General features: G+C 44.7%; 1 protein-coding gene and 1 long non-coding RNA gene across 2 annotated transcripts in view; both read left to right on the top strand.

The window, feature by feature from the left end:
• The window catches only part of LOC136363954 (uncharacterized), a 465,017-nt gene that overhangs the window by 427,360 nt on the left and 22,516 nt on the right, over positions 1–15,141 (top strand). The window lies entirely within an intron of this gene.
• Positions 1–15,141, top strand: part of C8H10orf90 (chromosome 8 C10orf90 homolog) — a 30,818-nt gene that overhangs the window by 14,672 nt on the left and 1,005 nt on the right. The window contains exons 4-8 of the mRNA XM_066324420.1: positions 2,619–2,885; positions 4,834–5,051; positions 6,085–6,280; positions 13,760–13,823; positions 14,919–15,018. Coding sequence (XP_066180517.1) covers positions 2,619–2,885; positions 4,834–5,051; positions 6,085–6,280; positions 13,760–13,823; positions 14,919–15,018 — 845 coding nt within the window. The remainder of the gene's footprint in view (positions 1–2,618; positions 2,886–4,833; positions 5,052–6,084; positions 6,281–13,759; positions 13,824–14,918; positions 15,019–15,141) is intronic.

The following is a 15,141-nucleotide window of genomic DNA, read 5'->3' on the forward strand; positions in this document are numbered from 1 at the left end:
TTGGGAGGATGCCACCGGTGGTGTTTCTTTTAGCAGGGAAGTGGTGCAGGGAGAAGGGAAGGTTTTCTCCATTTGCTCAACGTGTAAGAAATTTCCTGGAGCTTAATTGTCCATTCTTGAAGGTTGCTGTACTTACACTTGGAAGCCAATATCCATGGAGAGAGCTAGTCTGGTAGTTAGGAGCAAATGGAGTGTGAATACTCCAGGCAGCTCTTCTTTCTTTGTGCTCAGATCGATATTCTGAGTTAGAGAGGAGAGATGTGACTTGGAGCTTTCTCCTTCCCTCACTCTGGTCTCCACCCTTCTCCCTTACAGCCCATTTCTGACCTCCTTGATGACTCCTGCTGATTTTGGGGAGCCCAGCAGCAGCAAAAGGTCCCTCCTGGGGACTCAGCATTGGCTTCAGCAATTTGACAGTGGAGCTGTTTGGCTTCACAACACACATTTGCTGCACAGACCATTTCTTGATATGAAGGCAAATTATCTCCTGCTGTGATGCCGCCATGGATGAGCAGAAACTCTTTCCTCCTTTCCTCTTTCTTCTCCTTTCTGTTTACTGCTGGCCAGTAAACTATTTTAATTTAAAAGGTGATTTAATGAGATAATCTGTTTTCCATTCAGGTCCTTCCTGTGGCTTAGCTCCCTTCCTTTTTTTTCCCCCCTCTATCCATCTGATTTCTTGGCTGCCTGAGTGAAAGGACTTCCTCCCCTGCTGCTCTGCAGTTACTCAGTGCTACCTGCTGCTTTCTTCATCTTCTCCTACCCCACTGCTTGTTCCTGCCTCCTCCCACTGCCACCCTTTGAGTCCATGACCCCATTCATCTGTCCCGCTGCTTTTCCCCCTTCTCTCTGTGCCATAAGACATTTTTGTGTGACTGCAAGGGATGGGATTGGTCAGGGAATGAGGGAACAGGTCCCTGGATTTGCATGAGCTCTGAGGGGATGCACAGAATTGAGTCTGTCCAGTTTCTTGAGAGCATTTGCATCAAAACTTATTTCCCCCTGAGAAAAGAGCTTGGTTGCGGCAAAAGATAAGGGAAATATTTGCAATGTATGAAAAGCACAGAGAAAACAAATAAGTTCTGTCAGAGAGCAGGAGAGGCTTGGATGCTACCCCAGATTTTGGGAACTCTGTGTGCACCTCCTTGCTTTGACCAGATTTTCTGTAAGGCTGTGAGATTGCTTTGGATAGGGCTCATCTCAATGAATAGAATTAAAAATGAGGTTTGTTTTATTTTCTGATCTTCAGGGATCCCTCACTAGAGGACGCCCTGAGGAGCTGACTCCTTCTCCCTGTATGGACAGTTAGAGAAAGGAGCTCAAGATGTTATGGTTGGAGTCGATGATCTCAGAGGGCTCTGCCAACCCAAACAATTCTGTGATTCCCTGCTCCAAGCTCTGATCTACAGGGAAAGGGAACACCAGTAAATGCTCTATCTTAATGCCTCTGATTTCCTCAGAAATACTGGAGAGTCAAAAAGAGACATGAGCAGTCAGGTCACTAAAATGCATAGGAGATTATAATTCTGTGAAAAAAGAATATTTCTTATCTATTGTGAGTGGATTAAGGACTGGGGAAGTGAAGTGAAAACTTCCCACGCGGCAGGATGTGATTTTAGTGAGTGACTCTGAGATAAGGGAGTGTCAAACACAGAATCATAGAAGCACAGAATCATTTAGGTTGGAAAAAACCCTTCACAATGATCCAGTCCAACCATCACCCCAGCACTGCCAAGCCCATCACTGACCCATGTCCCCAAGTGCCACATCCACACAGTCTTTAAATCCCTGCAGTGCCATCTCACCCTCTGTCATGAATTGGCTCAAAGCAGAAAAACACTTCTAATCTTCATTCTGTCCTCAACCAGGACATGGGAAAGAGTCAGCAGAGGAAGAATTGTGTTAAATCTGCTGTTAAAAGAGACAAGAAGAAAGATGAAAGAATCTTTGCATGGGCCTGGAGTGACAGGACAAGAGGAATGGATTCTCACTGCCAGAGGGCAGGGATAGATGGGATTTTGGGCAGGAATTGTTCCCTGTGAGGGTGGGCAGGGCTGGCACAGGGTGCCCAGAGCAGCTGTGGCTGCCCCTGGATCCCTGGAATGTCCAAGGCCAGGCTGGAAAGGGTTTGGAGCAACCTGAGACAGTAGAAGGTGTCCCTGCCCATGGCACTGGTGGCACTGGATGAGCTTTTAGATAAATTTCAATAGGAAGTATTCCAGGATTCTAGGATTTGAAATTTTTTAAACCTCATCAAAATCATTATTATGGGTTCAGTGGTGGCTGTGATGAAAACTAAGGCCTAACAAGTTTTGGGATCAGAGGTTTAACCCCTCTCCAGTAGAGTGGTTGCCTCAGAAGCATCTCCCATCCCCAGCATTTTCAGTGCCCCATTTTGGCCCTGTACAAAGTCACAGCAGGAGACACCTGAACCCAAAAGGTCCAACTCGTACAGTGCTTTGCCATGGAAGTTTTTGATGAGAAGGGCATGCTCAGCCCCTACAACTTCAGGATCCTGCAATGCCAATAAAAATCACATGGACTAGAGGGCTGGGAAAAAAAAAAACAAAAAACTTCCCATGTTATAGGATCTGGGTTTGTTTGGGTTTTTTTCACAGGAACACCAATGCTGTTGGGAAGCAGGAAGAGGAACAGCACAACAGCCCCTGGCTCCCTTCCAAATGCAGCCTCCAGAGAAACCATTGCTGCTGCTACTGATGCCTCATCCAACAGGGCAGATCCCTCCAAAGACACCTCCAAAGCCAAAGAGGTCCAAGCACAGGGTGTCCTGAAACCAAAAATGCCTGTCTCCAACAGCGTGTGCAACATAAAGGCGTCATCGAGAGCCCTCGGGGAAGAAAATGGGCAAAAGCAGCTCCTAAAAAGTAAGGTACAAATCCTACTGTGGTTGTCAGGAATATGGTTTCAATAATAAGATGAGATCAGTCTCAAAGAAAAAGAAAAAAAAAAGTGAAATAATGGAAAGTCAGGCCATTTTTGTCCAGCTTTAAGCGCTGAGTGTGAGTCATCTGGTGAGAGATCAATCAGCTGATCTGACTGTATACATTGCTATGGTTAATAGAAAACAAGATTAAAATGACCAAGATAGGCTTAGATCCACAAGAAAATCTTGGAAAAGCATTAAAATTGCAAAGTCAGGCAGCCCCAGCCTAACCAATAATACCAGTGGTGAGGTTATATTTACAACCTTGTTCTGATATCTTTCTTTCACTTCTTCAACCATCTTTTTTTTTTTTTTTTTTTTTTTACACAACAATCTGAACTGTGATTATTAACAAGATTTCAGCATGTTAAACATAATTTCTCTGGGTTCAGCAATTGTCTGGGATGTCTTATTTCCAACATTTATTCTCACAGCTAAAATGCAGATGACACCAACATCTGTGTTCATGCACCAGGTATTATTGCAGAAGACATCTGAGAATAATTCGGGTGTAGTATCAATATGTTTGTGAGAAACTTATTCTTTTAAAATGTTGTAATGATCACAGAAGCTTTTTTCTTACAGCTGGTTTTTTTTTTGTTTTGTTTTGTTGTTTTTTTTTTCTGAAGAGGATTTTTTATAGTCAGGTAGGCAAAATTTGTCACCATCGAGCATAAAGCCTAAATGTGTGACTGAGTGTCACACATTTAGAAGCCTAAATGCTGTTTTCAGTGCCTGAAGTTAAATCATGGCATTCCCCTAACTGGAAGCGACTTTGTTTAACAAAAGTGAAGCATCCACTGAGATCTGGCAAAGCCCAACTTAATCCACACCTCTGTAAACCTGGCTTAGGGAGGAATTTAATTTCGTGTTCACAAGTTTCAAGGTTTATTCCAAAATGTTGGTGAGAACTGTGTTAGGGAGGAAATACAGCTCAGGCTTTTGTAAGGCAAATGTACCCTACACAGATCTTTTTAATATGTGTTTTTTTGAGTAGAATATAATATGTACAATATGTCATAAAGAGGAAAATATTTTAAGTTTATTGTAACCAAAAATTGAAATAAAACAGTAACGGGCTTTATTCCCAGATATTTAGTTCTAGAAATCAAATTATTTGGCAAGGAAGGAGCACTCCAGTGTGACTTTTCAAATAGTTCATATGGAGCCCTTCCGAAGTTCCTCTGTTATTTTGGATTCCTTCTGTCCTCTGAATGAGAATCTGATTTTTGAGCACACAGCCTTCTTTTGGTCCTAATTGGTGCAAGGAGTATCAGTCAGTGAGCATTAAAACTTAATTATAAGCCTAGAAAATAATCTCTTTTTCTCAACGTGAATTGACAGCTTTTATAATAATGCTCTATAATGCACAATAACCTTTTGTTGATTATTTTTTTATGGAGTTTTTCCACTGGCTAATGGATCTGTAGGAATGACAGAAAGCAAACTGAATTAAAAACAAAGTAGAAAAATAACCTAGTGGTGCTGATGAAAGACTCAGTGTGGTGAAAGGGAAATGATTTTTGGTTAAAGCCTGTAACATAATCTGGTGTTTTCTGCAATAAATTGGAATGAGCTCCAACTGCAGGTCACAGCAAGATATCCCTGGCTTTCCATGGCACAAACTTTGGGAAGCACCAGCAAAGAGAGCTGAGCGTCCAAGAGTTTTAATTGTGATTTCCTTCCATGCGAGGTCTGGATAATGTGAGAGACACTCTGGGTGTCACAGGGCAGCCACCATTAGATCTGATCTCTTCTTCTGCCTAATGAGGCCTATTAATAACAGCCCGGCTTGCCTATTTCAGGAATTGCCCTCTCTGCCTAATGAGGTGGAGAACCCAATAAAAAATTAGCCATGCACTCCTAATGAACTTTTAAACCTCTCCAAGGTGACGAGTTCCCCGGTTTGAGGGACAGAACAAAGGCGCTGGAGGCACAGGAGGAGAGGGAGCGGCGCAGGAGGGTGACCCTGGCCAGGGTGACACTGTCCATGGTGACACTGCCCAGGGCCCGCTCCCCAGCTGTGACCTGCCAGAAAAACCTGCTCACCTGGCCACAATCCAGCTCCCAGCTGGGGGAAACTCCAACAGCCCCATGGACACTGCGGGTAAACCATCTTTTTTTTTTTTTTTTCCTTTTTTTTTTTTTTTTTTTTCCTCCCATTTTTTCCTGCTTATTTTTCTTTTTTTTTTCCCCTTTTCTCCCCTTTTCCCCCCATGGATGGTGTTTGCTTCCTGGGAACTTGTAAAGGGCAGAAGTTCACATTCCTTGGTTTTTCCCTATCCAGTGGAGCTTTGGCAGTTTGTACCCACGGCCAAAACTTGCTTGGTTGTGGATACAAACTCCCCGTTCTGAGCTGCAGCTGCTGTTTCTGTGGGGGAACTTGTAAAGAGTTTGGGGATTTACAAATTCCCAGTTTCCCAAGTGCCTGGCACTTCCAGCACCAGCTGTAGGTGTGGGCATGGCCCAGGTTGGTACCAGGCTCCAGCAGCACATGGATTTTCCTGCCCTTTCCTCCAGCACATGTTGCAGACCCATCTCTGCTCCTTTCCTCTGCCCTAAGACATTCCTAAATGTTGAAGCAGCCTTTGACTGGGAAGTGTTTTCTTTCTGGATCAGCCATGGAGAGATCTGACAATCTAAATAAACAGGAAAGTTTGTGAACTGTCAGTGACGAGTTGCTTTGGTGCTGGAGTGAGAAAAGGAAACAGGCAAAACATCAAGAACTTGAATTTGGATGTAAAAATATGTAATTCGAAACCTAGAAACGTATAAACTTGATAGGACAAGGGGGAATGGTTTCCCATTGCCAGAGGGCAGGGACAGATGGGATATTGGGCAGGAATTGTTCCCTGGGAGTGTGGGGCATGGCTGGGCTGGAATTCCCAGAGTAGCTGTGGCTGCCCCTGGATCCCTGGAATGTCCAAGGCCAGGTTGGATGAGGTTTGGAGCAGCCTGGGACAGTGGGAGGTGTCCCTGCCCATGGCAGGGGATGAGATGAGATTAAATCCCTTTCCAACCCAAACCCAAACTCATTTCCACCCTGCGACAATCTCTTACTGAACTCAGCCCGATGCCCATCACACCTCTTCCTTCCTTTAAATGACGTGAGAATAAAGCAGCTTCTCTGTTTGCTGTAGGAGGCCCTGGAGCTCCACAACCCTCAGTTCATCTCCCGCTCCCAGAAGAGGCTGAAGAGGCTGGAGCTCATGGTGCAGCTGAGGAGGGCCCAGCAGAGGGAGGCTCCTCCAGGCAGCCCCCGAGCGCTCGCTCGGAAATTCTCCACGTCCACCCCCAGCAAAAAGAAGCAATTCACCATCCCCGACCCTCTCAGTGGTGAGTTGTGACCAGCAGCAGGTCCCTGGCTGCCTTGGGAATCCTGGATGGAATTTTTGGCCTGAAAGACAGGTGTCTGCTAAGGAAGGCAGGAGCCTCTCTTGGGATGGAGAATGTAAACCCCTTCCCTCTGAATTATTGTAATTTTGAAATTAAGGTGCTCTCAGGCAAAGTAAAGGGAATAGGAATAACAGTTCTTCACTAGGAAGACTAAAAATAAGAATGTAGTAGTACAAAACCAGGAAACAAACAAAAAAGAAACCACTGGCAGAGTCAGAACATGCCCTGGCCCCCGTTGGTCAGGGTGTTGGTGTCAGCCCAAATAAACCCTCCTGCAGTGACAGATGTGGGTCTGGTGGAGCAGAGATGATCCTGTACCAAGGTGGAGTTTCCTCTGAAGCTCCAGTGGTGCTGAGCTGGGGCTGGTCTCCTCTGGGAATCCAGTGCACACAGGCTGTGCTGGGTTCTGAACCCCAGGGCTGATCCAGGGGGGAATGCTGGGCTCCTCCCCCTGGGCGGAGCCTCTCCCAGTGGGATACTGGAATTGTCTGAGCCCTGCAGTGAGCCTGGATGGCCCATGAACAGCAGATACCCCTGGGGGAGGGTGGGTCCTGGCAGGGATAAAGAACACTGCCCAGCCTGGTTTAACAGCAGATACCCCTGGGGGAGGATGGGTCCTGGCAGGGATAAAGAACATTGCCCTGCCTGGTTTAACAGCAGATACCCCTGGGGGAGGATGGGTCCTGGCAGGGATAAAGAACACTGCCCTGCCTGGTTTAACAGCAGATACCCCTGGGGGAGGGTGGGTCCTGGCAGGGATAAAGAACACTGCCCTGCCTGGTTTAACAGCTGGTGACAGAACACAAACTGCTGGTCACATCTTGCATTGCAACCCAAGACAAAATTCCACATTAAATTTGGGAAGGAACATGAGAGCTGCAGGTCCTGGTTCACTCTCCAGCACCTGTCCAGATGCTCCTGGCAGAAATTCCCAGCAGCTCAGAGATGGGTTGGTGGGGCTGAGGAGTTTCCTGTGCTCTGTGGCAGCTGGGTGAGAGCTCCTCGGGGACTTTCTGTCACTGTCACTTGCTGCTGGTTGTGGGGGTGATGGCAATAAATGACACGTCGTGCTCCCAGCTCACAGAATGATCAGTCTGGGGACACAGGTGACAGTAGGGAGGCAGGTGGGATTTGGGAGAGGAGCCCCAGCTGCAGCTGTGGATTTGCCGCTTCTGTCAGAAATCCCAGAGCTGGGGAAGAGCTCTGCTCTGCCCAGCCCTGCTAAATCAAGGCATCCAAAGTCTGTGATCTCCTATTTGAAGCTGATTAGGTTGTGGGAAACAGCCTCAACCTCCAGTGAGGAAAACCCTTCTCTCCCTCACAGCCCACACAGCACCTCTGTAAATGTTATCTAAGCTCAAGATGTTACACAAATTGCTTTTCTTTTGCTTTTCTTTTACCTTTTTTTTTTTTAATTGCCATCTGGGTGCTAATTAATTCAGTTGAGTAAAGAACAAAGATTTATTTGATTGACTGGCATTCCTCTTTACATCTTGGTTTTAAATCTGTGGCTGCTTGAAGATACATTATTCTACTGAAAAGTAAATTAATTGAAAAGATTAAACAAACTAACAAAGACACCTGGAGGATGCAGGAAAGGAATATTTGATATCCTAAACCCGGGGAAACACAAACAGGTTTTTGGCTCCCTGGGGAATGAAGGTGAGTGCAGGAGAGGTGGGTGCAGCCCCGTTTCAGGGCTCCTGGAGATTCCTGGAGAATTCAAATTTCCAGTGGTCTGTCCTTCATCAGAGATCGGCTGGGTTTTTATAGGGAGAGCTAAATAAACCTAAGGAAACGCAGCACAAAGGATGAATTCTATCTTAAAGACTCAATAGAATTAATTCACCATTTCCATTACCCAAGTTAATTTACCTGGACTCAGATCTCTCAGGGCTGTGCAGTGTGAGGGCTCTGCCAGCTCTGCAGAGTTTGTCATCAAATCACGAGTTTGTCATCTGTCTTAGAAGAAGTGGCAAAAATCTCCCACTTCTGGCCGATCATCTTTGAAAATCCCCCAAACCACTCTGCAAATAATTTATGAAACAAAATACGAAAGGCTGAACCTATTTCTCCTTAAATTACAATGAAATTTTAATATTCATGCTTGTTTAATGAGTAATAAAATCAGAATATTGAAATATATTCATTAATTATCCAAGTTAATGACTATTTCCATCTTTTAGTGGTTGGTCATTAAAGGTAAATTTGTCTGGAGAGAATCTTTGGTTTCTGGAACTCATCTGCCCTCGTGTAGCCACATGTGATTTTCTGTTTGTGAGACCTTAATATTTTTATAATGACAGGAGTGTCACAGGTCTGTTATTGAAGCAGAACTGGAGGTAATGCTGGAAATCCAAGATCCCCATAAAAATAAAAATATGGATAAAGCACAGCCCTGCAGGCTGCACCACAGAGGGCTCTGTCACATTGCTGAGCATATTTAACTTGCTCTGAGTCCTGGCAATTGGTATTTTAGGATTTGTTCTGGTGGACGCTGTTGTGCAGCAGGATTGGTGCCATCAGTGAGACCCAGAGAAGAGATTTTTTTTTCCTAGAAGGGGCACTGGATGTCTCTGTGCTTCTGATGCCTCTGCTGATGACAGATCCATTGCTGATGGATCCATTTATAGGGAATCTCCCAGCAAATCTCTTAGTGGAGAAAGAGTCCTACAGCCCAGAAAGTTTTGACCCAGGCAAAGTCTTCATGAAATGGTTTGGGTAGAAAAAGACCTTTAAAATAATTTCATTCCACTCCCTGCCGTGGTAGGGACACCTTCCACTGTCCCAGGCTGCTCCAAGCCCCATCCAACCTGGCCTTGGGCACTGCCAGGGATCCAGGGGCAGCCACAGCTGCTCTGTTCTCTGAAGAAACCTCTGCCAAAAGCAGAGATTCCCTCCCACAGCTTTCCTGGTTTGGGGAATCAGGCTGCTCCTTCATGGCAACACCCCCTGGAACAACACTGGGAATTGGAGGGGAAAAAGGATGACCTGGAAACGTGCTTAAGAATTCAGGCTTGTATTGATGGCACCTCTGGGCTCCAGGCTGTGATCTTGTGGTTGCTTCTTGATCATTTCCTTCCTTTCTTGGTTTTCTTTTCTCTTTCCTGATGTTCTGCAATTTGTGGAGCTGAAGCTCTTTACGGCTCTGAGGTTCGCAGGGCTCACTGCCAGCACACCCTCACACGTTTTCCAGAGGTCTTTCCCCAAGAGCAGGTTGATTTGGTTTAATTTCCACTGGTTGGTTGATGGATTTAATTTCCACTGACCCTGCCGGATGACCCCAGGATGGATTAGAGCCCATCTGAGGCGGGCAGCAGGAGCAGGTCATGCAGCACACTTGGCTCAAGCACTGACTGTGACAATAATTATCCAACTCATTTTCCACCTCAAGAGGACATTCCCTGCCCAGTTCCCCGTGTGCCCACCCAGGAGGGTGGCCCAGGATGGGGAGAGGTGGGTATCTGCTTTTCTTTAAATACAAATGGGGCCTAAACTGCAGCCCAAAGGTGTTTTGAGGAGTTTGCTGCACTTAACCTCTCTCTGAAATAAGTTTGGTACAAGTGCTTCTCTCTGGTCTTGCAACTTTTATTCCGATAAAATAAAATTCCGATATTCCAATAATTTACACCCAGAGCAAAGACCTGCAGAGGTTTTTTTCTCTCTCCCAGAGAGATTATTCTATCAGCCTAAAACATCTTTATCGATAACATGAAATTATTGACTAGCAGGCTTTTCCCCCGTGTTTGACAGCGCTGTTACAACTTCGGTTCCTTGTAAGAGAAAGAAATAATTGGCCTTCGACATCATTTCCATAGAAATGCCAACATCTGTGCAGTTCCCATTTACCTTCCCATCCTCAAAACCCCGAGTGTTGTTTACCAGTCTTTAATTGTCCTTCATGAGCGGGGCTTCGCCAAACGCTGAGAGTGATCTCAGCAAAAGGAAAATGTTTATCCTGCATAAGATTTGATGGTCACGAGAGCTCTTTGAAGGCACAGAACCTGCAACTCTCAGGCAGCCTTTGTGCTGGGTAATGGGGACTGCTAAATTTTGAGAGTGCTAATTAGTCCAAGATAGACAACTCTGCTCTTGACTGTGTCGAACAAATTGGAGATCCCACTGTGATGAGCTGAATAGAAACAATGTTCAAATAACTGCATTTAAATCTCCAAAACCGTAATGTAATTACTGCAGTGACAGGACTACCAGCTGTTTATAGGCCTTTAAATCTGCATAATGAACAGCCCTGTGATCTTGGTGTGTTTTCCGAGGTTTAACACCATTTCTCAGGCACGTTGGGGGTTTATTTCCCACCTTCCTTTTTCCTGTCCTTTCAGGGGGAGGTTGTTCTTTGGAATTGGCCATGGAAGTTGAAGGTTAACCTTCAACCTCACCGTGCGTCCTCTGTATTTGCATCCAAAGTCTCGACCTTTAGTGATATCTTGGAAACAATTTCTATCCCCTCAGTCGTGCATTCCCCAAAAGTTTTTGTTGGCTTTTTTTTTTGGTTGGGTGGTTTTTTTTTTTTTTTTTTTTTTTTTTTTTTTTTTTTTTTTTTTTTTTTTTTGCTTTGTTTTGTTTGTTTTTGCTTTTGTTTTTTTGTTTAGTTTGCGGGGGTTTTTTTGGGTTTTGGGGGGGAGTTTTGGTGTGTTTGTTTGTTTGTTTTTGTTTTGTGATTTGTTTTGGGTTTTTTTGTTTGTTAGTTTTTGGGTTTTTTTTTTTGGAATTTCAGGAGCCTGGGGGTGAGTAAAAGAGCATTAAATTAAGAGATCCACCACCAGCAGTGCTTTGCTTTTCACACACCCTCAAAGCTCACCTTTTAGCTCCTACCGAACTTTGAGAATTCACATGCATGTTAGAAGAAAACATCTCCACATTATGTATGTTTTGATAAATTTTGCCACTGTTTTCCTCTTTTAAGTGCTCCAGTGATTTAGTGCTAAATAGGAAGTCAGGGGCTGGTTCCAACACAATCATTTTATCTGTTCTCTGTCTAAATATTTACCGACTTGCCAAGCGGGAGAGTTACTCATCCTCTTGGAGGTGCAGTTTAGCATTAATTAAAATGTATTACGGGGACGACCCATTTACATTCATTTACAGCTTTAGTGGAGATGTGAGACCACTTGTAAAAGCCAGAAACTCAGGAGTTTCTCACGGCCTGAATAAAACACCAGCGAGGGGATTCAGTCCTCTCTGTCTAAAGCTTCATTTGACTCTGGTGCATCCCTGGCCATGCTGAAGGTCTGCTCTGAAATCCTTTCTTTCCCTTCGCTCACAACTGCTGCCTCCAAAAGTCACCCAAGGCTGTGAAATCTGACAAGGAGCTTTGATAAGGAATAGCTAAAACACGATTTGGAAGCCTGTCGGCTTGGGGAATTGTCTACCTCATGGCCCATTTGATCTCTGCTTGCCAGGAAAGAGCTTTAATTCAGGTCTCCACGATGAGCTGGGCAGGTTATTTCAGCTCTGAGTGTTTGCTGCCCTTCCCCTTGGAAATGCGCTTTCTTCTCAGTGTTGAGGATTAACAACTATTTAAATGCACACACGACTTTTGTTTCCTCATTTCTACCAATTTGTTAATTTATTTCTCATTTAACTTTTGAATCCTAATCCTACAATCCTTCAAGGATTAGCCTTGATGTTTGCATGTGGGTTTTTTTTTTTCTCTTAAATAACAAGCTGGGAGATGCTGCAGGAATGTTTGGCCATGAGAATTAACCTCGTGGCTCCACAAAGGGCATTTTTATAACCGAGGTGGATTTATTATTTTCCTGGAGGGTTTTCCCCCAGAGTCTCTTTGGAATCCACCCCTTCAAAGCCCTGCACAGCCACATCTCTTGTTCCAGAGCAGTGATGGGTCTGATGCCCTACTGTGCCAGCAGGAGAGGATTATTCTGGAGCACCAGCACCTGCACAGCTCCCAACCTCTGTGGTGCTTCCCAGAAATTAAACATAGAGGCCACCCTGACTAAGGGACTTGCAGGAAAAATACATTTTATCACTTTGTCATGCTCTATATGGAATAGGAAGTGGGTCTGCAAATCCCTGGGTGGGTTTTTCCTGTTCCAGTGGCTGCGCACAAAGGTCTGGAATGTTAATGTGTCATCATGCCCCATCCCTGGAGGAGTTCAAAGCCAGGTTGGATGGGGCTTGGAACAACTTGGGATAGAGGAAGGTGTCCCTGGGTCACAGACAATCTGCTCCCTGCTCTTTCACAGTTATTTGGACAGCAGCAGCACCCAAGTGTTTATTCCTTTTAAGTGAATCAACACGTAAAGGAGCGTTAGAACACTAATAAATAAATGACAAATGATGTTTTCCTAGCAAATGGAGCATGGGGCCTGTGTGTACTGAAGATTTAACAAGGATGATTAAGTGTAGACAACTGCTCAGTGGGGGAAAGTCAGTCCTGAGGCTGAGGAGACTTCAGAGCCTCTCTCCTTGTCCAATTTGTGCTTTGGAAACTGCACCAGCTCCAAACTGAATCCACTGCAGAGCTCCTTGGATTATCGATTGGAAGGATGGAACATCTCTGCTGTGAGGAATGGCTGAGAGATTTGGGATTGTTCAGCCTGGAAAAGGGTTCAGAGACCTTCCAGGGCCTAAAGAGGCTCCAGAAGAGCTGGAGAGGGACTGGGGACAAGGGATGGAGGGACAGGACACAGGGAATGGCTTTAAGCTGACAGTGGGGAGATTTAGATGGGATTTGGGGCAGGAATTGTTCCCTGGCAGGGTGGGGATGGAATTCCCAGAGCAGCTGTGGCTGCCCCTGGATCCCTGGCAGTGCCCAAGGCCAGGTTGGACATTTGGAGCAGCCTGGGACAGTGGGAGGTGTCCCTGCCCATGGATGGGGGTGGCACTGGGATGAGCTTTATGGTCCCTCCCAACCCAAACCACTCTGTGATTCCATGGATTTTACCCAGAGACTCAACAGTAATCTCATTTATTTCCTGGCTTCCCACCTTGTACAAACACCCTCCCTTCCCATTCATTTCTGCAAGGAAGGTGTTAAAATCATCTGTCCCTGAGAACCATCAATTTCTGCTCAGATCAGAAATTATTTTTCTGTATCCAGGGAAATGCTGATTGGAATGATCACAGATCTCTTCATACATGATCAGGAAGGAGTAATGTGATTTTCCTGATTCTAAAGCTCAGATAATTATCCACAGCCCTGCAAAAGAGGTGTAAATTGAGTCAGAAATAACTGTACCAGGGCAGGTTCCTGACACACTGAGGGGGTGCAACTGCCTGCAGGAGCCTGTGAGGGAGATTTGGAGAGATTTGGGGGTTTGGATTTCAGCCTTCAAAACTTTAACCAGAAATGGCAAACTGGGGCTCCATGGAATGTGACATTTGGGATTTCAGTAAAAGCAGATCCCTCCAGTACTAACTTTATTTTCTCTCTGCCAGATAACCTCTTCAAACCAAAGGAAAGAGTCATTCCCGAGAAGGAGATGCACATGAGATCTAAAAGGTACAAATCCCTCTGGTTTAGAGTTTGTCCATGGATTTTTTTTTTATTTTTCCTGCTATATCAGCTCAGATTTGGGCAGCCCTACCCCTTTCAACACCCATTTTCCAGCAGGTTCAGGCAGCATGGGGCACTCATGGCATGAAAACCAAATCCTCAGCAGGTCCCTCATGTTGAACACCCAAAAATAGAAGCAGTGAGGCCACTTTGGATTCTTTCCCCCCCTGATAATGGCCCAGATGATGGGAATGACAGCAAATGTTGAGGAATGTGGCGTCTGATCTTTAACTGCATTGCACTTGCTGCACAAGCCACTGTGAGAATTCATCCCTGTTTTCAGATGTATCCCATTCCTCTTCTCAAAAATAAACCCCCTCAGCCAAAACAGGCTGCTTCAACGACTTGGAATTGCAAAATATTATGAGGGGAACCCAGAACTAAACAGGCTTTATGCTCATGCAAAACCAGGGCTGTGGAGATTTCTCTTCTAAATCCTGAGACTTTTATCACTGATTTTAATGGAAAGAGAAAAACAGAAGTCACCTTTTCGATGGTAACTCCTGTTATTTTTAGAGTGGAAAGATTGTGTTGTCCTTGGTAAAAAGTGTTCCTAATGACAGTGAAAAAAATGTAAACAGTTTGCAGACTTATAATGATGGTTTTCTTATATTTTAGAAAATTACCCTTATATTTTAGAAAATTACTTGAAAGTGATTGCTTGATATTAATTGTGTGGCCAAAAGAAAAAAAAAAAAAAAGTATAGCCCAGATTCCAGCTGGAATTTTGTTGCTAGAAATGGAACCCAACTTCACTGAGCTCGTTAGAAGCTACTGCATTGAAATCACCTGATCCCAGCTCTTCCTTTACTTTTTCTATTCCAAAATCCGAGTTTTCAACAAGATTTGAAACCAGCCAGATTTCATATCAAACCATGATTGTTAATAATTCATCATTCCCGTGCCATAAATCAAATTGAGGTACTTAGAGAAGGCCACTACAAGTGTTGCACAGAAGGCAAACACTCCCTACAGCAAAAAAAATAAATTATTTGCGAGCCCCAGGGATGACATGAACTCCTCTTGCTGAATTCCTGACAGGATTTATGACAATTTACCTGAGGTTAAAAAGAAACAAGAAGAGAAACAGAAGAGGATCATCATCCAGAGTAACAGGCTGCGTGTGGAGATGTTTAAAAAGGTGAGGATTTCCTGCTAATTCTGGAGCAAATGGAGCCAGTAAATTTGAAGTCTGAGATGCCAACTCCCGTATCACTAAAGATTTCTATCACCTCATGGATTTTAATGGTATTTTAAAGCACTT

The sequence above is a fragment of the Sylvia atricapilla genome, chromosome 8 (assembly GCF_009819655.1).
Source record: "Sylvia atricapilla isolate bSylAtr1 chromosome 8, bSylAtr1.pri, whole genome shotgun sequence".
NCBI classification, from domain to species: domain Eukaryota; kingdom Metazoa; phylum Chordata; class Aves; order Passeriformes; family Sylviidae; genus Sylvia; species Sylvia atricapilla.